This window comes from Oncorhynchus keta, chromosome 4 (genome assembly GCF_023373465.1).
Source record: "Oncorhynchus keta strain PuntledgeMale-10-30-2019 chromosome 4, Oket_V2, whole genome shotgun sequence".
In the NCBI taxonomy this organism is placed as follows: Eukaryota; Metazoa; Chordata; class Actinopteri; order Salmoniformes; family Salmonidae; genus Oncorhynchus; species Oncorhynchus keta.
The window spans coordinates 32,022,088-32,044,524 of record NC_068424.1 but is presented as its reverse complement, the minus strand read 5'-3'; the positions used below and the strand labels follow the sequence as shown (position 1 = coordinate 32,044,524).

Genomic DNA, 22,437 nt, shown 5'->3' with positions numbered 1-22,437 from the left:
GAGAGAGACAAAGAGAGAGAGGGTGTGAGAGAGACAAAGAGAGAGAGGGTGTGAGAGAGAGACAAAGAGAGAGAGGGAGACATAGAGGGTGTGAGAGAGAGACAAAGAGAGAGAGGGAGACATAGAGGGTGTGAGAGAGAGACAAAGAGAGAGAGGGTGTGAGAGAGAGAAGGTGTGAGAGCGAGAGGGTGTGAGAGAGTGTGATAGAGAGAAAGGACAAAGTATATTAGAAACAGTTACCATGGCAGCTGGACTCGTCAGAGTCAAAGGGTAGACAGTCAACGATCTGGTCACAACGCTTCTGGAGCGGGACACAACTGGACGAACTCTCACACACCAGAGACCCGAGCGCACACTGCTGGAGAGCTGGGGAGGAAGAGGGAGACAGAGGAGCGAGAGATAGAGAAAGTCAGCTCTGCTTTCAATCACTTTCAATGTATTATTTAACACAATAGTGCTAAGAGAAGAGGAGCCCTCACACGGGTTTAAATGAAAAGATTTCATCATCCATGATCATGTACAACTGAGTATGAAGGTGAGGCTGTGAAAACACTTATGGATTCTAACTGTAAATGTCAAGTTCTGACACTGTATTTTTCTTATGTAATTACACACATGTGAGCGCATACACACAGACACACATAATCCCCACCCACACACACACACACACACACACACACACACACACACACACACACACACACACACACACACACACACACACAGTCAAGGACCCTTACGGCAGCTGTATTCATCCTCTCCGTAGGGGCAGTCAGAGACTCCATCGCATCGTAGTAGGGAGGGGAGACAGGTGTTGTTTAAACACTGGTACTGGTCAGGGTGTGGACAGTGGTCCTGGGGGGGCAGGGTGCCTGGGACAAGGCTGGGACATTGCTCCTCATCTGACTGGTCAGCACAGTCCTCCTCCCCATCGCACCTCCAGGACAGAGGTACACACTGGAAGGAGTGGACACACTGGAATTGACCCGCGCCGCAGGTCAGAGGCTCTGGAGTCACAGGACCTGTGGGAAAACACACACGGGAGTTGATGTCGTCTTTATTGGTCCAGCTATTACACATGAACAAACGCAACAATAATAAATGTTCTCTATGATCCTCAATAGTCTGCGTCTCAAATGGTACCTTATTACCTCTAGGGCATGTAGGGCTTTGGTCAAAAGTAGTGCCCAAAAAGGGGTGCCATTTCAGCCGCATCCCATGTGAGAGTTGACTGTATACAGCTGAGGAGAGTAAGCGGAGTAAGCTACAGTAGCTAGAGGAGGGAAGGGGAGGGAGGGGTGTGTGAAGACAACACAATACAAATGTAATTGCTTTTCTCCCCCATTGCTCTCTCCTCTCCCCCAGCGGCAAACCCAGACTCCACAGTGAATTTATACAGGCCCGCAGAACAACAGGCTTCATTAGTTCACTACACTACTCTACTCTCCCACTGGCACAATGGAACCCGTTTATTGGGAGGGAGGGAGGGAGGGAGGGAGGGAGGGAGAAGTGCACGTCAGAGGAAAATGGAAAAGGAAAGGAGCAGAGGGAGGAGGAGAGAATGGAAGAGAGGGAGAGAGAAAATATAATCGAGGAGTGAAATGGGCAAGGGAGAGCGAGAGAACATGACAAAGAGAAGAGAACTCTTACCTCCCACCACACACTGAGTGGTAAAGGAGATGTCATCCAGGGCGATGTCCGTCCACACGTCACCCCCCACTTCTGCCTGGAAGGTCACTCTGAAGGGGGTTGTGTTGGACAGGATCACACTTGCGTAGGACCACCGGTCGCCATGGTTACCACTGGCAGCCCACATTAACAGGCGAGTTCCGCTTGAGCCGACAGTGTAGACCTGAGTGACACGCCAGTTAGATTGCAGCACTATAAATGTCACTTAGCTGTGGCTTAACAAGGGACACACACACTTACTGTAACAACCACAGAGTGTGGAGGACAGGGATCCATGACTACAGTTAAGTTATTTATTTTTTGTAAATATTTACAGTACCGGTCAAAGGTTTGGAAACACCTACTCATTGAAAGGTTTATCTTGATTTTTACTATTTTCACATTGTAGAATAATAGTGAAGACGTCAAAACTATGAAATAACACATATGAAATAATGTAGTAAACAAAAAAGTGTTAAACAAATCAAAATATATTTTAGGTTTTAGATTTTTCAAAGTAGCCACCCTTTGCCTTGATGACAGCTTTGCACACTCCTGGCCTTCTCTCAACCAGATTCACCTGGAACGCTTTTCCAATAGTCTTGAAGGAGTTCCTACATATGCTGAGCACTTGTTGGCTGCTTTTCCTTTACTCAGCAGTCCAATCTCAAATGGGTTGAGGTCGGATGATTGTGGAGGCCAGGTCATCTGATGCAACACTCCATCACTCTACTTCTTGGTCAAATATCCCTTACACAGCCTGGAGGTGTGTTGGGTCATTGTCCTGTTGAAAAACAAATCATAGTCCCACTAAGTGCAAACCAGATGGCAAATCGCTGCAGAATGCTGTTGTAGCCATCCTGGTTAAGTGTGCCTTGAATTCTAAATAAATCACAGACAGTGTCAACAGCAAAGCACCCCAACACCTCCTCCATGCTTCACGGTGGGAACTACACATTCGGAAATCATCCATTCACCTACTCTGTGTCTCACAAAGACACCGTGGTTGGAACCAACAATCTCAAATTTGGACTCATCAGACAAAAGGATAGATTTCCACTGGTCTAATGTTAATTGCTTGTGTTTTCTTCTTGTCAGAGCAAAAACCAAGCTATGAGGTCAAAGGAATTGTCTGTAGAGCTCCAAGTTAGGATTGTGTCGAGGCACAGATCTGGGGGAGGTTACCAAAACATGTGTGCAACATTGAAGGTCCCCAAGAACACAGTGGTCTGCATCATTTTTAAATGGAAGAAGTTCGGATCTACCAAGACTCTTCCTAGAGCCGGCCGCCTGGCCAAACTGAGCAATCGGGGGAGAAGGGCCTTGGTCAAGGAGGTGAACAATAACCCGATGGTCACTCTGACAGAGGTCCAGTGTTCCTCTGTGGAGATGAAAGAACCTTCCAGAAGTACAACCATCTCTGCAGCACTTCACCAATCAGGCCTTTATGGTACAGCAGCCAGACAGAAGCCACTCTTTAGTAAAAGGCACATGACAGCCCACTTGGAGTTTGCCAAAAGGAACCTAAATGACTCTAAGATCATGAGAAACAAGATTCTCTGGTCTGATGAAACCAAGATTGAACTCTTTGGCCTGAATGCCAAGCATTACGTGTGGAGGAAACCTGGCACCATCCCTACAGTGAAGCATGATGGTGGCAGCATCATTCTGTGGGGATGTTTTTCAGCGGCAGGGACTGGGAGACTAGTCAGGATCGAGGAAAAGATTAACCGAGCAAAGTACAGAGAGATCCTTGATGAAAACATGCTTCTGAGTGCTCAGGACATCAGACTGAAGCGAAAGTTCACCTTCCAACAGGACAGCGACCCTAAGCACACTGCCAAGACAATGCAAGAGTGGCTTCAGGACAAGTCTCTGAATGTTTGGTGAGTGGCCAAGCAAGAGCCCGGACTTGAACCCGATCGAACATCTCTGGAGAGATCTGAAAATAGGTGTGCAGCAACTCTCCCCATCCAACCTGACAGGGCTTGAGAGAATCTGCAGAGAAGAATGGGAGAAACTCCCCAAATACAGGTGTGCCAAGCTTGTAGCATCATACCCAAGAAGACTCGAGGCTCTAATCGCTGCCAAAGGCGCATCAACAAAGTTTTGAGTAAAGGGTCTGAATGCGTGAATGTGAATTTTATTTCTAAAAAAAATGTTTTTGCTTTGTAATTATGGGGCATTGTGGTGTAGATTGATAAGGGAAAAAACTGTCAATTTTAGAATACGGCTGTAAGGTAACAAAATGTGCAAAAAGGCAAAGGGTCTGAAGACTTTCTGAATGCATTGTATTTGCCATATATTTCAACTGTGCTGTGATGTTTCAAAAGTTCTGAACCATTTTCATAGTTTCTACAGATTGTAAATTAAAGATAAACATATTAGCTCAGTGCGTTATTATATTATTGCTCGATTGACTATGACTTTTTAAATAACCCAGCAGTGCTATTTGCAAAGTTAGCTCCAGGTAAATGTTGCAATTCTTCAAGCTACATATGGACTGTACCAAAACAAATGATCTAATAATGGCGTCTCTTTGCAGCAAAATCTGCAGAGCTGGGATGGTTGTATTCCCTATCAGTTTGTCCGTCCGTCTATCTATCTACAGTGCCTTGCGAAAGTATTCGGCCCCCTTGAACTTTGCGACCTTTTGCTACATTTCAGACTTCAAACATAAAGATATAAAACTGTATTTTTTTGTGAAGAATCAACAACAAGTGGGACACAATCATGAAGTGGAACGACATTTATTGGATATTTCAAACTTTTTTAACAAATCAAAAACTGAAAAATTGGCCGTGCAAAATTATTCAGCCCCCTTAAGTTAATACTTTGTAGCGCCACCTTTTGCTGCGATTACAGCTGTAAGTCGCTTGGGGTATGTCTCTATCAGATTTGCACATCGAGAGACTGAAATTTTTTCCCATTCCTCCTTGCAAAACAGCTCGAGCTCAGTGAGGTTGGATGGAGAGCATTTGTGAACAGCAGTTTTCAGTTCTTTCCACAGATTCTCGATTGGATTCAGGTCTGGACTTTGACTTGGCCATTCTAACACCTGGATATGTTTATTTTTGAACCATTCCAGTGTAGATTTTGCTTTATGTTTTGGATCATTGTCTTGTTGGAAGACAACTCTCCGTCCCAGTCTCAGGTCTTTTGCAGACTCCATCAGGTTTTCTTCCAGAATGGTCCTGTATTTGGCTCCATCCATCTTCCCATCAATTTTAACCATCTTCCCTGTCCCTGCTGAAGAAAAGCAGGCCCAAACCATGATGCTGCCACCACCATGTTTGACAGTGGGGATGCTGTGTTCAGGGTGATGAGCTGTGTTGCTTTTACGCCAAACATAACGTTTTGCATTGTTGCCAAAAAGTTCAATTTTGGTATCATCTGACCAGAGCACCTTCTTCCACATGTTTGGTGTGTCTCCCAGGTGGCTTGTGGCAAACTTTAAACAACACTTTTTATGGATATCTTTAAGAAATGGCTTTCTTCTTGCCACTCTTCCATAAAGGCCAGATTTGTACAATATACGACTGATTGTTGTCCTATGGACTGAGTCTCCCACCACAGCTGTCGATCTCTGCAGTTCATCCAGAATGATCATGGGCCTCTTGGCTGCATCTCTGATCAGTCTTCTCATTGTATGAGCTGAAAGTTTAGAGGGGCGGCCAGGTCTTGGTAGATTTGCAGTGGTCTGATACTCCTTCCATTTCAATATTATTGCTTGCACAGTGCTCCTTGGGATGTTTAAAGCTTGGGAAATCTTTTTGTATCCAAATTCGGCATTAAACTTCTTCACAACAGTATCTCGGACCTGCCTGGTGTGTTCCTTGTTCTTCATGATGCTCTCTGCGCTTTTAACGGACCTCTGAGACTATCACAGTGCAGGTGCATTTATACGGAGACTTGATTACACACAGGTGGATTGTATTTATCATCATTAGTCATTTAGGTCAACATTGGATCATTCAGAGATCCTCACTGAACTTCTGTAGAGAGTTTGCTGCACTGAAAGTAAAGGGGCTGAATAATTTTGCACGCCCAATTTTTCAGTTTTTGATTTGTTAAAAAAGTTTGAAATATCCAATAAATGTCGTTCCACTTCATGATTGTGTCCCACTTGTTGTTGATTCTTAACAAAAAAATACAGTTTTATATCTTTATGTTTGAAGCCTGAAATGTGGCAAAAGGTCGCAAAGTTCAAGGGGGCCGAATACTTTCGCAAGGCACTGTACGTATAGATAACAGTCCATTGGTTGCAAGAATACGTTTTGAAACCTGCATCATTTTGTTTATCAGTTTATAAACCATGTGCCATTGAATCGGTACATTGAAAATCTCTTCCCAACTATTTTGAAATCTATATGGCACAGCTGTCAATTTTTTGATCCTTAAATTCATCTGGTATACTTTTTTTAAAATTCATCACAATTTTCTTTAACCAATTTTGGTCTTTAATTCAGGGCCGGCAGACAAGTTCCTTACTTTCTCCCCGTTCCACTTGCCTCTTTCATTTTTTTCCGTTAAAATGAGTTGGTTGTAATTTTGAGTAGAGCAGACATTTCCATATATTTTTGGTAGCTGCATGTGTGACATAACACCACCAGTCCTATTTATTATATAATTTAGAAAAAATAATACAATAAAATAAAAAAAAATAAAAAACATTTAATCAATTAGTAAATTTGAGTTTAACCATCATATTTGATGTAAAATTTGTTCTATGGATTAAACTGATATTTCAACCAACTTCAGTTTTATGCGGTGGAAAAGACAGATCAAATATGACAACAAAAGTATTTATTAGGGCATGACTTAAAGGGGAAATTGATTACTACTTAATGTTGGATGGTTCTTCAGCCTGAAAGGAGTCTTTAGGCAAGGAGAATTGGTAGTCCATGGTTCGGTTTTCCTAAAATAGCTAGCTACAGAACAAAGGAAGTTATGGGGGAACCATCTATGTAAAATACTGAACTGCCTTTAAGCTTTCCTCCTACCTTTAACGTCCCCATCCTGTCTGATCCATGCATGTAGAACCAGAATCGTAGGTGACATAGGCCAATACTGGCCGGGAATGGGTTCCGCGTCGTAACCTTGGCGATGTCACCTTCTCTCTCTGTGGCAGAGTGCACATACAGAAACTTCCCTTCTCCACCTGTGGATCATTGAGAGAAATATGCAACCGCATACGTCTCTAGTCATTTCTCCAAGTAGTGAGTCAAAATTGAATGTGTTGGAGACTAGCTGTGCTTACAGGTTCAAACTTAGACCCAGAATATTTCCTGATAAGGTCATATGACAACTCTCTGCCCTAAATGTGAACAGTATCGGACCACCCAAAACAACTGGAAGTCAAAGAACATTTTCTGAAGACGGTGTTACTGTCTTAAAGCCTGTTTCCTGCAGGCATGCTGTGCTGAGAGGATTCTTCTGATCTGCTTCTATTTAGTCTCTTAGACTGAGACTGAGAGGCCACTGAGGCGACGCCAGAACTAAGTAGGAGTTTTCCACATGAGCTAGAGGGGATTTGGGGTCGTCTCAATGCGTGGTGAGTCCCACACCACAATATTCCCACCCAAAATACTATATTTCCCTGGAGAATCTTCTAGAATCTTCAAAGTTCTTTATTCCTCATTTCTGTCTCTTTCATTCTAGGAAAGAGCTGTGTGCTGGTTTTTATTGTCTTCTAAACTTTTAATCAGCTTTTAAATGCAACGGTAAATCAGCTAATGCATGACTAGGGGATGCATGTCCTCTCCACCCCTACCATTCTGATGGTGGAAGTAAGAGAGTTCCACCACATTTGTGTGATGTTCTGTATTCTCTCTTTTCTTTATTGACTATCTAAGCAGTATGTGTGTGTGTGTGTGTGCATGTGTGTGTGTGTGCATGCGCGCGTGTGTGTTGCCTGACTGTGTGTATGTGATACGGCGGGCTAGGCCCATTGATCTGCCTTCCCCAGTGAGATCATAAGGTCAGCCTGTGCCACAGAGCCTGGTGTCCACATTCATCTCCACAATCTATGAGTTGGCTGGCCAGTCACTACGAGCTACGTCCCAAATGGCAACCTACAATCGTTGTTATAGTGGACACATTCATCCAGAAGGTATAGCATTTTGTGTCCATACATTAGTCCCTATATAGTGCACTATCTTGGACTACCTTGGACCAGAGCCCTAAGGGAATATTCTCTACATTCTGGATGAATGTGTTCCACTATAACAACGATTGTCCTTGTAAAGTTCATGGGTCGACTTGTTGTGATGTAATGCATCATTGGATGGTGTAAAGGCCAGCTTTGTACTTGGTGTGTGTCCAGGCAAACACTAGCCTGGGCAACTGTGTTTTTTTTAATGGTACACAATCCAAACAGCTGTAAATACCCCTTTAGATTCCTAATAAACGGAAGAATGCCTGAATTTCCTGTGCGGAAATCCTCTCATTGCCACAGGAACATTGTCAATCTGCTCCAATGCTTTGGGAGCGTCTTAAAACCAGCCACAGAAGATTGCATTCTGTGTGGTATACAGAACTAATAAGTAATGGACTCCCTGAACTCAGGCACACAGGCAGAATGATACTCCATGGCTTGTGTCCCAAATAGCACCCTGTTCCCTTTTGTAGTACACTACTTGGACCAGGGAAAATAGGGTGCTGGTCAAAAGTAGAGCACTGTATATGGAATAGGTTGGGATGCATTTGGGACGCATCCCACTACTGTAGTGGTATAGAACCCAGAGTTTTCCCTGGACATGTGATCTGTTAGTTACAGCCTATTTGTCCTTTTCAGGTCATTTGTTCCGGAACAACTGAAGTTATATGCTATTCTACCTGTTCAGACCATGTGCACTCAGAACAAATGCTGGGTTGGGGACATTAGTTGGGTTGTTTTCTTTAAAAATAGAAAGGTTAGATTGTTCAACCTAACGTGGGTTGTACCAACTTAACGTGATGATCAAGAATGACATTTACTCTCACGGGTAGCAAAAAATAACTATCTGAAAGCCACGCCCCTAATAAGCCATGCCTCCTGTAAATAACATTGCATTAAAAAGAACCAGCTGCTGGGTCAGCCCAGCATGAAAGTGATATATCTCAAGTGATGGTTAAATTAACCCATGTTTGGGTAATCCCAACTACCCAGCGTGTGTTCTGTCCAATATTTACCCAGCGCTGGGTTACCAAATTTTAACCCAGATTTTTTCAGAGCGTGGTCAGTAAAATCTCAATGTCCAAGGAGGGCAGTACTGACCAGGGCTGTGGTCAAAGGGGGGTCCAGTTCCTGGGGTGTCTCTCCTCTGACCAATCCTCCAGTCAAGGTCATCATCAGGGTCCTGAGTTAGCTGGCAGGTCTCCTCCCACATATCCTTTGGCATGTCAAAGTTACAGGCACCTGGTAGGCCTACAATGTAGCCTGGAAGCGAGAGAGAGATTGGGTAGAGGGAGGAAGAGCAAGAGAGTGAGAAAGACAGAGAGGGCAAAGAAATAGCAAAGTTGCAGATGACTCCTTAATAGCTCTCTATTGTATAGTTCAGTACTTCCTAGTTCTGGTCCAGGGCGTTCCCTGCGGCTTGCTGACTCTGAGCCATCAGCAAGCCGCACGTAACTCCCTGGACCAGAGCTAGCTCTACTCACCACAGTCTACCTCATCCGACTCGTCTGCACAGTCGGCCTTGCTGTCACACACCAGGTGGGACTCGATGCAGTCACCGCTCTGGCACACAAAGTCTGTGACCGCCGGACATGACGCTGGCACCATTGCACCTGGACCACACACAGACACACAAACACGCTTGCACATGTTCAAAACATACACGGACGTCTTTCACCATAACAAGACAGCCTTTGCTGTTTCCTCTGTTAGAGGCTGTTTCTGCTGTGAGCCAACTACCAAGCTGAACGAACCCCTCCCCCATAGTGAATCAAAAGACAATGTTCCTGAATAAGAATCAGAGAGTGTGTGCTGAGTGTGTGCTGAGATGAGGCGAAGCTCTGGATGACGTGTCCTCAAGGTGTGTGCAAGAGCATTTGAGCAGTCAGGAAGCCTAACAGAGGAAAGCACACACCTCTGTGTTCAGGACCGGTTACACAACAACAAACTAGGACCACACTCAAAGCATCCTCCTGCAGCTCAGCCACTTGTTTGAGAAGAGGAAGTACAGAACACGAGAGACCGGGATCAGGTGGATCAGAGGTGTGTGTGTGTATATGCCAAAGGTGCTAAGTACAATGTTTTGACTCAGGGGTGTGAATATCTTTGTAAATGAGATATTTCCGTAATTTAGATTTTTTTTAAGTACTTTGTCATTATGGGGTATTGTGTGTTGATGGGTGCGAATTATTGTATTTTTTTACTCATTTTGAACTGAAACACAACAAAATGTGGAATAAGTCAAGGGTATGAATACTTTCTGATGGCACTGTAAATTAGAGAGTGAAAAGAAGAAAGTGTATACAGAATAAAAATATTCAAAAACATAACTTCTGTTTGCATTAAGGCACGAAAGTAATACTCATGGTGGTGGCTAAATCATGTTATGGGTATGCTTGTCATCGGCAAGGACTAGGGAGTTTTTTAGGATAAAAATAAAAAATAGAGCGAAGTACAGGCAAAATCCTAGAGGACAACCTGGTTTTGTTTGCTTTCCAATAGACACTGGGAGACAAATTCACCTTTCAGCAGGACAATACCCTAAAACACAAGTCCAAATATACACTGGAGTTGCTTACCAAGACGACGTTGAATGTTCCCGAGTGGCCTAGTTACAGTTTTAACTTAGATCGGCTTGAAAATCTATGGGAAGTATTGAAAATGGTTGTCTAGCAATGATCAACAACCAACTTGGCAGAGCTTAAAGAGTTTAAAAAAGAATAAATGGGCAATTATTGTACAATCCAGGTGTGCTAAACTCTTAGATTTATCCCAACAGACTCACAGCTGTAATCGCTGCCAAAGATGATTCTAACATGTTTTGACTCAAGGGCTTGAATATATATCGAATCAATATTAGTGTGTTATTTTTCATCAATCTTTAAAAAATATATCATATGTTTTTCCACTTTGACGTTACAGAGTATTCTGTGTAGATAAAAAACCAAACAATTTTAAGCACAATTTGTAACACAACAAAATGTGGAAAATGTGTGAGTGAAAAGTGTGAGTGTGAATACTTTCTGAAGGCACCTCTTTCTGAAGGCACCTCTTTCTGAAGGCACCTCTTTATGAAGGCACCTCTTTATGAAAGCACCTCTTTATGAAGGCACCTCTTTATGAAGGCACCTCTTTCTGAAGGCACCTCTTTCTGAAGGCACCTCTTTCTGAAGGCACCTCTTTATGAAGGCACCTCTTTCTGAAGGCACCTCTTTCTGAAGGCACCTCTTTATGAAGGCACCTCTTTCTGAAGGCACCTCTTTCTGAAGGCACCTCTTTCTGAAGGCACCTCTTTATGAAGGCACCTCTTTCTGAAGGCACCTCTTTCTGAAGGCACCTCTTTCTGAAGGCACCTCTTTATGAAGGCACCTCTTTCTGAAGGCACCTCCATCAAGGCTACAGAAACAAGGAAAAACCCTTTTGCAAGTTGACAAGCAAAGACAAACCTGACTATTTTAATTGAATGTCTATAGAACCTGAAAAATGAGAGTATGAGCAATTTGAGAGCAGACTGGGTTTGAGTTAATAAAGCTTGTTTGATGAAAGTGTGTGTGTCTGTGTGTGTGACTGTGTGTTGGAGGGAGCATTGCAGGGGTCTGGACAGTTGCCACACATTGCAATGCCCTCTGTCAGCCCCTGCTTAATGTAAGGTTGTACTAATGTGGAATACCTGTCTGTTGCAGAGCCTCCCAATAAAAAGCAGTAGGAACCAAACGGAAGCAAGCTGAAATGGGAAAATACCTACTTGAATATACTGCTACATTATTCTCTTGGTTACACTATTCTCTTGGTTATACTACTACACTATCCTATTGGTTATACTACTACATGATTCTCTTGGTTATACTACTACATGATTCTCTTGGTTATACTACTACACTTATCTTTTTCCCATATCATTACTACTAAATAACAGATTTAATCTGAGAAAATGAAGCTGTTTTGATGTTGGTTTTGATGATGTGTCTGGTGGTGGGGGGTGTTACAGATTCAAGCAGGTGGCTTATATTCCTCACACAGCAGCTGGTGTGTTGAGTGTGTCAAACTGTCAAATTCCTCCATTGCCAAGATCATCCAACCACCTAACAGGTGTGGCGTGTCAAGAAGCTGATTAAACAGCCTGATCATTACACAGGTGCACCTTGTGTTTGGGACAATAAAAGGACACTAAAATGTACAGTTTGGTAACAAAACGCCAGAGATGTCTCAAATTTTGAGGCAGCGTGCAATTGGAATGCTGACTGCAGGAATGTCCACCAGAGCTATTGCCAGAGAATTGCATGTTAATTTCTCTAACATAAGCCACCTCCAACGTCGTTTTAGAGAATTTGGCAGTACGTCCAACCGGCCTCAAAACCGCAGACCATGTGTATGACATTGGGAGGCCAAGCTGTTTGGTGATGTTAACGTTGTGAATTCCCGCCCATGGTGGAGGTGGGGTTATGGTATGGGTAGGCATAAGCTATGGACAACGAACACATATATGAGTTTTGCATTTGGCAATTTGAATGCAACGTGTCCATTTTTTTATGTACACTAAATTACCAAAGGTATGTGGACACCTGTATGCAGGTGGGCTCCCGAGTGGTGCAGCGGTCTAAGACACTGCAGTACCTGGTTCAAATCCAGGCTGCATCACATCCGGCCGGGGTAGGCTGTCATTGTAAATAAGAATTTGTTCTTAACTGACTTGCCTAAATAAAGGTTAAATAAAATAAATAAAATAAAATAAAAAGGTTCACACAAAAGTATGTGGACACCTGCTCATTGGGCATCTCATTCCAAAATCATGGGCATTAATTTGGAGTTGGTCCCTCCTTTGCTGCTATAACACCCTCCACTCCTCTGAGAAGGCTTTCTACTAGATGTTGGAACATTGCTGCGGGGACTTTCTTTCTTTCTTTCAGCCACAAGAGCATTAGTGAGATCAGGCACTGATGTTGGGTGATTAGGCTCGCAGTCGGCATTCCAATTCATCTCAATGTTCTTCGATCGGATTGAGGTCAGGGCTCTGGGCAGGCCAGTCAAGTTCTTCCACACCGATCGCGACAAACCATTTCTGTATGGACCTCGCTTTGTGCATGGAGGCATTGTCATGCTGAAAGGACCTTCCCCAAACTGTTGCCACAAAGTTCGAAGCACAGAATTGTCTAGAATGTCATTGTATGATGTATCGTTAAGATTTCCCTTCGCTGGAACTAAGGGGCTTAGCCGGAAACCATGAAAACAGCCCCAGACCATTATTCCTCCTCCACCACACTTTAGTGTTGGCACTACACATTTGAGCGTTCTCCTGGCATTCGTTAAACCCAGATTCGTCCGTCGGATTACCAGATGGTTAAGTGTGAATCATCACTCCAGAGAATGCGTTTCCACTGCTCCAGAGTCCAATTGTGGCAAGCTTTACACCACTCCAGCCAATGCTTGGCATTACGCCTGGTGATCTTAGGCTTGTGTGCAGCTGCTCGGGCCATGGAAACACATTTCATGAAGCTCCCTGACAAACAGTTCTTCTGATGACAGGCGATTTTTACGTGCTTCAGCACTCGGCAGTGCCGTTCTGTGAGCTTGTGTGGCCGAACACTTTGCAGCTGGGCCGTTGTTGCTCCGAGACGTTTCTAATTCACAATAACAGCACTTACAGTTGACCAGGGCAGCTCTATCAGGACAGATATTTGACGAACTGACTTGTTGGGAAAGTGGCATCCTATGATGGTGCCACGTAGAAATGAGCTCTTCAGTAAGGCCATTTTACTGCCAATGTTTGTCTGTGGAGATTGCATGGCTGTGTGCTTGATTTTATACACCTGTCAGCAATGGGTGTGGCTGAAATAGCCGAATCTCCTCATTTGAAGGGGTGTCCACATACTTCTGTATTTATAGTGTATCTACCTAGATAGTTATTTCTTGATTTCTTGTTTAGATGTTTTATTTTTATTTGAGGATTTGTATTGTATTTGCAAGACATTCTACTGCACTGTTGGAGCTAGTAACATAAGCATTTTGCTACACCTGCCATAACACCTGCAAATACTGTATGTGTACACTTTCCAATACATCTTGATTTGATTTGAAGAGCGATGCGCATTTAGATGCTGCTGGACTACTTGAATGTCCTTTATCCACATTATTAAAAGTGAATCTAGCCTCAGGTGCTAGTCTGGCCTTTTGTTGCTTTTCTCTACAGATTCCAATGGGTTCAACTCCAATTTCAAGGCATAGAAGCTGACATGACTTAAAACTAATTCAATTTATTTTCATGCCAGGGAATTATATATTTATTTCCATATTGTCAGAGGATCCCGGGGGCTTCGTAGGAGCTAGCCAATGAACTTCTGTTCACTTCTAATGAACTTGTACATTTTTAATCCCTGATTCGAGGGAGAATGGTTTTTAGAGTCATGTTCTGTGTCCGGAACATCTTCAAAGACAAGACTAGAGCGAGCCGTTCCAAGAGAAAGTTACATTGTGCATTGCAGAACTGTGTCAGTACCAAGAGTATCTCTAGGAGTAACTCCTAGTACACAGAGTAACAAATCCAATCCTGATAGGAGATTCCCGAGAAAGACAGTACACACCTGACATGTGTGTATTGACATATAAGACAGAGATGTATAAAGATGTGATAGAAGTCCTGATGAGACTGAGGCTGTGTCCTAATATGGACACCGTAGAACCTGTTGTACAGAAAACGTTCACGTTGTGGATGCATGGCTCACTTACTGGGGTCACAGTCTTTGAACAGGAGGTCATCCAGCGCAGCCCCTCCGCTCACGTCTCTGGAGCGTATCCCCTCGAAGACCACTTCAAAGTTCCTCAACTTCCGCAGGGGAACCTCCGCCCGGTTCCACTCCTCCCCCTGGTTCCCGGTCTTGTTCCACACCTCCGTCACCCCATTGTTCTCAGTCTGTGGAGAGGTCAGGTGTAGAGAGGTCAAACACAATGGAGGCTGTACATTGATTATTCTACCGCAAGGCTCTCCGACCCTCGACCTGGAGTGTTACCGTCCTGAAGGTTTTCGCTCCAACCCGAATCTCACACACCTGATTCGAATAATTAGCTGGTTGATAAGATGAATCAGGTTAGTTACAACTGGGGTTGAAACAAAAACCTACGGGAGGGTAGTTCGCCAGGAACAGGGTTTGACAGCCCTGTTCTATAACCTATATAGTGTATATAAATGACCCACTCGGAGTCATTCAAAAGTGACTTATATGAAAATGTACAGCACCACTGATTATTCTGTAATGTAATCATACAGAGCCCAGATCATTCGATCACATACAGTATGGAGGAGTCCAGAATATGAGGTTGCATTGAATTGAGGCCGAGTAATGGAGCGCTTTCCGTCGCCGAGTAGCACGGAGGTCATTTAAGAAGAGTCATTATAGTCACATTAGCATAACATCACAGTAATGAATGCTCTTGCCCTTAGACCTCCTATTAAATCTGTAACGGGCCGGTTCTTTCCCAGGTCCAGTCTCAAACCGCACCCTATTCCATAGGGCTCTGGTCAAAAGTAGTCTGCCATTTAAGGAATAGGGTGCCATTTGGGTCTCAACCCAGTCATCTTTAATGTATTAGACTCATGCCACACCTGGAACAGATTAAAATCCAGGCCAATAGCATTAGTTGGTCAATCCTTTGTGTCTTTTCCCATGGTACTGCAGAGGCACTGAATGATATCCTAATAAAGCTGAAATTATGAATGCGACTTAGAGCGGGGTACTGCATATCACGACAGACGAGATTCTCAGGTTTTGAACATAATGCTGTGGAGTTGCAGTTGGACACTTCCCCAGTCAAATCAGGCAAAATGTCATTAAACATGCTAATGTTAGTTTAGGGACAAGAGTTTTTCCTGACTGTGTGTGTGTGTTTAAACCAGGCCCTAGCGTATAATAGGTGTTCAGGAAAATCTCTGGGCCCTAGTTATTCTGTCTTAATTAACTATGTTAGATTACATGTATAGATACATTAGTATTTGTTTCTTATATTTTCTCCACCCACACAGTAATAAAGAACATCCCGTTCAGTTGTCCATTCAGGCATAATTTAGCTTTTGGATTTATTTCTTCATCACTCTGCGATTAAGGGGGTAATTTGGGATTCAGTGGTCACTCCACTTAAAACTTTTAAAAAATCTCTATATATATATATATATATACTAACCCTATATCACCCCATGAATGCAGTAGGAAAGTTGGTCTCAGTGGTGTAGTGGGGGCTATATGCAGGAATAAGCCACATACAAACTTAGTTTTTCAGTGGGTATTGTGTATACTCACTTCTTAATCCTCACTGATGCATATCAAAGTAGTGTAGCGGATGTATACAGTACGCTGCATCAATTATGTAGTACAATAGAGAACTCATGCACAAAGCAGCCAACACATCGCAGAGCACAAGTAGCAGGAGAGGGCCGTTCTCAACTGGTTGTGCAACCTGGTCTTACAGCGTTCAGTATTATTCTGTACGTAAATCCGAGGCACTCCATTTAGGTTGATATTTTCCGTTTGGTATGGTTACATAAAACAAATGGTTACTTAAGGCAAAAACGAAAGGAGGGTGGTTGTTTGGGGTAGATGGGTGGGGGCGTATAATGTGAACGTCTAGCAACCAAAAGGTTGCGAGTTTGAATCTCATCACGGCCAACTTTAGCATTTTACCTAATGAGCAACTTTTCAATTACTTACTACTTTTTAGCTAGTTTGCAACTATTTAGTATGTTAGAAAACCCTTCCCCTAACCCTAACCATTTATACTAACTCTTCACCTAACCCTAACCTGAATCCTTTTAGCCAACCCTTCCCCTAACCCTTTAACCTTACTCCTTAACTTTTAACCCTAACCTCTAGCCTAGCAAATGTTAGCAAGCCAGCTAACATTAGCCACCTAGCTAGAAGTCAAACTGAGAAATCAGTGTCAAACTGAGCAATTGCGGGAGAAGGGCCTTCGTCAGGGAGGTGATCAAGAACCCGATGGTCACTCTGACAATGCTCCATAGTCCCTCTGTGGAGATGGGAGAACCTTTCAGAAGGACAACCATTTCTGCAGCACTCCACCAATCAGGCCTTTATGGTAGAGTGGCCAGACAGAAGCCACTCTTCAGTAAAAGGCACAGGATCGAGGGAAATATGAACAGAGCAAAGTAATAGAGAGATGGAGAGACCTGAAAATAGCTGTCCAACGACGCTCCCGATCCAACCTGACAGAGCTTGAGAGGATCTGCAGAGAAGAATGGGAGAAACTCACCAAATACAGGTGTGCCAAGCTTGTAGTGTCATACCCAAGAAGAATCAAGGCTGTAATCGCTGACAAAAGTTGCTTCATCAAAGTACTGAGTAAAGGGTCTGAATACTTATGCAAATGTGTTCTTTTTTAAAAAGTTTTATTAGAAATTAGCAAAAAAAATTCAACCTGTTTTTTCTTTCTCATTATGGGATATTGTGTGTAGATTAAAAACAATTAGGTTAGGTTGTAGCACGGAGCATCTTAAAGAACGACATCGGTAGCCAGTAGAGTAGGTGTAGGAAAGACATTTCAGCTTATGAAATCAACCAGTTAATGCTAACTAAGGCAACAATGGGTATTTGGTATTTTGGTATTTTGTTATGGTCCCCATTAACTGTTGCAGAAGCAGCAGCTACTCTTCCTGGGGTCCACCTTAAACAAGAAACATAATACAGAATGACATAAAACAGAACATCAATAGACAAGAACAGAAATACATTTTTAAAAAATGAAAGCAGATAGCCTACATATCAATGCATACACACAAACTATCTAGGTCAAATAGGGGAGAGGCGTTGTGCCACGAGGTGTTGCTTTATCTGTTAAAAAAAAACAGGTTTGCTGTTTATGAGATGGAGGGAAGTTCCATGAAATTAGTGCTCTATATAATACTGTGCGCTTTCTTGAAATTGTTCTGGATTTGGGGACTGTGAAATGACCCTTGGTGGCATGTCTGGTGGGATAAGTGTGTGTGTGTGTGTGTGTCAGAGCTGTATGTAAGTTGACTATGCAAACGAGTTGGGATTTTCAACACATTGATGTTTCTTATAAAAAGAAGAAGTGATGCAGTCAGTCTCTCCTCTGGCATGCATAGTATTTATATCAGCCCTCAGCAAAATGTGCCGCTCTGCTCTGGGTATGCAAACCAGTTATTGAAAAAGTTTGGTCCGATGTCTTGGTTGAATCTTTGCGTTGCACAATACAGTCATCATGCACTGTTTGAAAAAAAAAAACCTTCCCAATTTAATGTTATCTGCAGAGTAGGCCTACAACGGCCAATTGATTTCATGATGATTTGTATCAATCCAGAGGGCATTTTTTTTGCAAACTCTGCCATCACAAGTGCACTGTAAGCCAGAAGTCGGCAAAATGCGGCTTGAGGGCCACAACTGGACAGTGAGTGATATTATTTTGGCACCCCAATTTTTTTTAACAATATTTGATTTCATATTTTACAAAAGTATATGGACACTCCTTCAAATTAGTGGATTCGGCTATTTCAGCCACACCCGTTGCTGATAGGTGTATCAAATCAAGCACACCGTCATGCAATCTCCATAGACAAACATTGGCAGTAGAATGGCCTTACTGAAGAACTCAGTGACTTTCAACATGGCACCGTCATAGGATGATCACCATGCGCAATGCCAAGCGTCCGCTGGGGTGGTGTAAAGCTTGCCGACATTGGAACGCAGAGGCTATACAGTAACATGTTATACATGACGTCAGAGCTCAGGTTTCCGCTTCACATCGCTGTATGGGTTTTGACTGACAGCCTTAGAAACTTGAGCACTGCGTGTCACAAGAAGATGCCCCCATTCCTTCTGCTAATTGGGCAAATTTTGCACATTTGTTGCGGTCAGAGTGAGGGAAATGTTGTAAATTGAGAGGATTCAAGGTGTTCTGAAAGATTAGACGTTGGATAATTATAATAAATACCACTTTGATATCCTACAAGCAAACCACACATCCAAATGTGCACATCACTTTTCCATATTTGAAAACTTATCCCACTGGGCACACACTGGTTGAATTAACATTTTTTCCAAGTTATTTGAATGAAATTAAGCAGAAATAACGTGGAATAGATGTTGAATTGACAGTGGGATGTAATTTACTATGATTGCTATGTTTAATGTACAGATACAAGGATGACATGGGTTATACCCTGGGTTGTCCTGAACAGAATGAGTCTGTTGTTGGTATTGTGAAGACAATTTGCCACGGAACACACACTCATGACTCCATTCTACGTGCATCAAAATTAATTGTCTGATAAGCCTGATCAAATCCAATTGTATTTGTCACATGCGCCGACTACAACAGGTGGCATCCCTCACTCTGACCTCACAGTGAAATGCTTACTTACAAACCCTTAACCGACAATGCAATTTTAAGAAAAGAAAAATATATAAAGTAACAAATAATTAAAGAGTATCAGTACCGGTACAGAGTCTATGTGCGGGGGCACCGGTTAGTCGAGGTAATTGAGGTAATATATACATGTGGATAGAGTTATTAAAGTGAATTATGCATGGATAATAAGAGAGAGTAGCAGCAGCGTAAAGGGGGGGAGGTGGCAATTCATGTAGTCTGGGTAGCCATTTGATTAGATGTTCAGGAGTCTTATGGCTTGGAGGTAGAAGCTGTTTAGAAGCCTCTTAGACCTAGACTTGGTGCGCCAGTAGTGGTTGCAGTGCAGGAGCAGAGAGAAGTCTATGACTAGGGTGGCTGGAGTCTCTGACAATTTTATAGCCTTTCCTCTGACACCGCCTGGTATAGAGGTCCTGGATGGCAGGAAGCTTGGCCCCGGTGATGTACTGGACCATACACACTACCCTCTGTAGTACCTTTGGGTCGGAGGCCGAGCAGTTGCCATACCAGACGGTGATGCAACCATGCTCTCGATGGTGCAGTTGTAGAACCTTTGAGGATCTGAGGACCCATGCCAAATCTTCTCAGTCTCCTGAGGGGGAATAGGTTTTGTCATGCCATCTTCAAGACTGTCTTGGTGTAATTGGACCATGTTAGTTTGTTGGTGATGCGGACACCAAGGAACTAGAAGCTCTCAACCTGCTCCACTACAGCCCCGTCGATGAGAATGGGGGCGTGCTCAGTCCTCCTTTTCCTGTAGTCCACAATCATCTCCATTGTCTTGATCATATTGAGGGAGAGGTTGTTATTCTGGCACCACACAGCCAGGTATCTGACCTCCTCCCTATAGGCTTTCTCGTCATTGTCGGTGATCAGGCCTATCACTGTTTTGTCATTGGCAAACTCAATGAGATTTCTTGATTTCCTTCCAGACTCTCTCTGCCTATCCAAGGACATCAGAGGACAAAAATCAGTTAACCACCTAACTGAAGAACTCAATTTAACCTTGCGCAATACCCTAGATGCAGTTGCACCCCTAAAAACAAAAAACATTTGTCATAAGAAACTAGCTCCCTGGTATACAGAAAATACCCAAGCTCTGAAGCAAGCTTCCAGAAAATTGGAACGGAAATGGCGCCACACCAAACTGGAAGTCTTCCGACTAGCTTGGAAGGACAGTACCGTGCAGTAGCGAAGAGCCCTCACTGCTGCTCGATCATCCTATTTTTCCAACTTAATTGAGGAAAATAAGAACAATCCGAAATTTCCTTTTGATACTGTTGCAAAGCTAACTAAAAAGCAGCATTTCCCAAGTGAGGATGGCTTTCACTTCAGCAGTAATAAATTCATGAACTTCTTTGAGGAAAAGATCATGATCATTAGAAAGCAAATTACGGACTCCTCTTTAAATCTGCGTATTCCTCCAAAGCTCAGTTGTCCTGAGTCTGCACAACTCTGCCAGGATCTAGGATCAAGAGAGACGCTCAAGTGTTTTAGTACTATATCTCTTGACACAATGATGAAAATAATCATGGCCTCTAAACCTTCAAGCTGCATACTGGACCCCATTCCAACTAAACTACTGAAAGAGCTGCTTCCTGTGCTTGGCCCTCCTATGTTGAACATAATAAACGTCTCTCTATCCACCGGATACTAAAAGTGGCAGTAATAAAGCCTCTCTTGAAAAAGCCAAACCTTGACCAGAAAATATTTTAAAAACTAAATCGGCCTATATCGAATCTTCCATTCCTCTAAATTGTTTTTGAAAAAAGCTGTTGCACAGCAACTCACTGACATCCTGAAGACAAACAATGTATACAAAATGCTTCAGTCTGGTTTTAGACCCCATCATAGCACTGAGACTGCACTTGTGAAGGTGGTAAATGACCTTTTAATGGCATCAGACCGAGGCTCTGCATCTGTCCTCGTGCTCCTAGACCTTAGTGCTGCTTTGGATACCATCGATCCCCACATTCTTTTGGAGAGATTGGAAACCCAAATTGGTCTGCACGGACAAGATCTGGCCTGGTTTAGATCTTATCTGTCGGAAAGATATCAGTTTGTCTCTGTGAATGGTTTGTCCTCTGACAAATCAACTGTACATTTCGGTGTTCCTCGAGGTTCCGTTTTAGGACCACTATTGTTTTCACTATATATTTTACCTCTTGGGGGATGTCATTCGAAAACATAATGTTAACTTTCACTGCTATGCAGATGAACACAGCTGTACATTTCAATGAAACATGGTGAACCCCCAAAATTGCCCTCGCTAGAAGCCTGTGTTTGAGACATAAGGAAGTGGATGGCCGCAAACTTTCTACTTTTAAACTCGGACAAAACAGAGATGCTTGTATAGGTCCCAAGAAACAAAGAGATCTTCTGTTGAATTTGACAAGTAATCTTGATGGCTGTACAGTTGTCTCAAATAAAACTATGAAAGACCTTGGCGTTACTCTGGACCCTAATCTCTCTTTTGACGAACATATAAAGACTGTTTCAACGACAGATTTTTTTCCATCTACGTAACATTGCAAAAATCTGAAACTTTCTGTCCAAAAATCATGCAGAAAAATTAATCCATGCTTTTGTTACTTCTAGGTTAGACTACTGCAATGCTTTACTTTCCGGCTACCCGGTATGTCCTGCCGTACATACCTACACGTACACTACGGTCACAAGACGCAGGCCTCCTAATTGTTCCTAGAATTTCTAAGCAAACAGCTGGAGGCAGGGCTTTCTCCCACAGAGTTCCATTTTTATGGAATGGTCTGCCTACCCATGTGAGAGACGCAAACTCGGTCTCAACCTTTAAGTCTTTACTGAAGACTCATCTCTTCAGTGGGTCATATGATTGAGTGTAGTCTGGCCCAGGAGTGTGAAGGTGAATGGAAAGGCTCTGGAGCAACGATCCAGTTGCAGAGGGAGGTGTTTAGTCCCAGGGTCCTTAGCTTATTGATGAGCTTTGAGGGCACTATGGTGTTGAAAGCTGAGCTGTAGTCAATAAATAGCATTCTCACATAGGTGTTCCTTTTGTCCAGGTGGGAAAGGGCAGTGTGGAGTGCAATAGAGATGGCATCATCTGTGGATCTGTTAGGGCGGTATGCAAATTGGAGTGGGTCTAGGAATTCTGGGATAATGGTGTTGATGTGAGCCATGACCAGCCTTTCAAAGCACTTCATGGCTACAGATGTGAGTGCTATGGGTTGGCAGTCAATTAGGCAGGT

The 22,437-nt window shown here is 43.1% G+C and overlaps 1 protein-coding gene across 1 annotated transcript in view; it reads right to left on the bottom strand.

Annotated features, from left to right (window-relative positions):
- Positions 1-22,437, bottom strand: part of malrd1 (MAM and LDL receptor class A domain containing 1) — a 125,573-nt gene that overhangs the window by 11,291 nt on the left and 91,845 nt on the right. The window contains exons 22-28 of the mRNA XM_052506099.1: positions 14,549-14,732; positions 9,310-9,438; positions 8,927-9,088; positions 6,672-6,829; positions 1,651-1,852; positions 741-1,022; positions 241-366 (exon numbers count right to left, since the gene is read on the bottom strand). Coding sequence (XP_052362059.1) covers positions 241-366; positions 741-1,022; positions 1,651-1,852; positions 6,672-6,829; positions 8,927-9,088; positions 9,310-9,438; positions 14,549-14,732 — 1,243 coding nt within the window. The remainder of the gene's footprint in view (positions 1-240; positions 367-740; positions 1,023-1,650; positions 1,853-6,671; positions 6,830-8,926; positions 9,089-9,309; positions 9,439-14,548; positions 14,733-22,437) is intronic.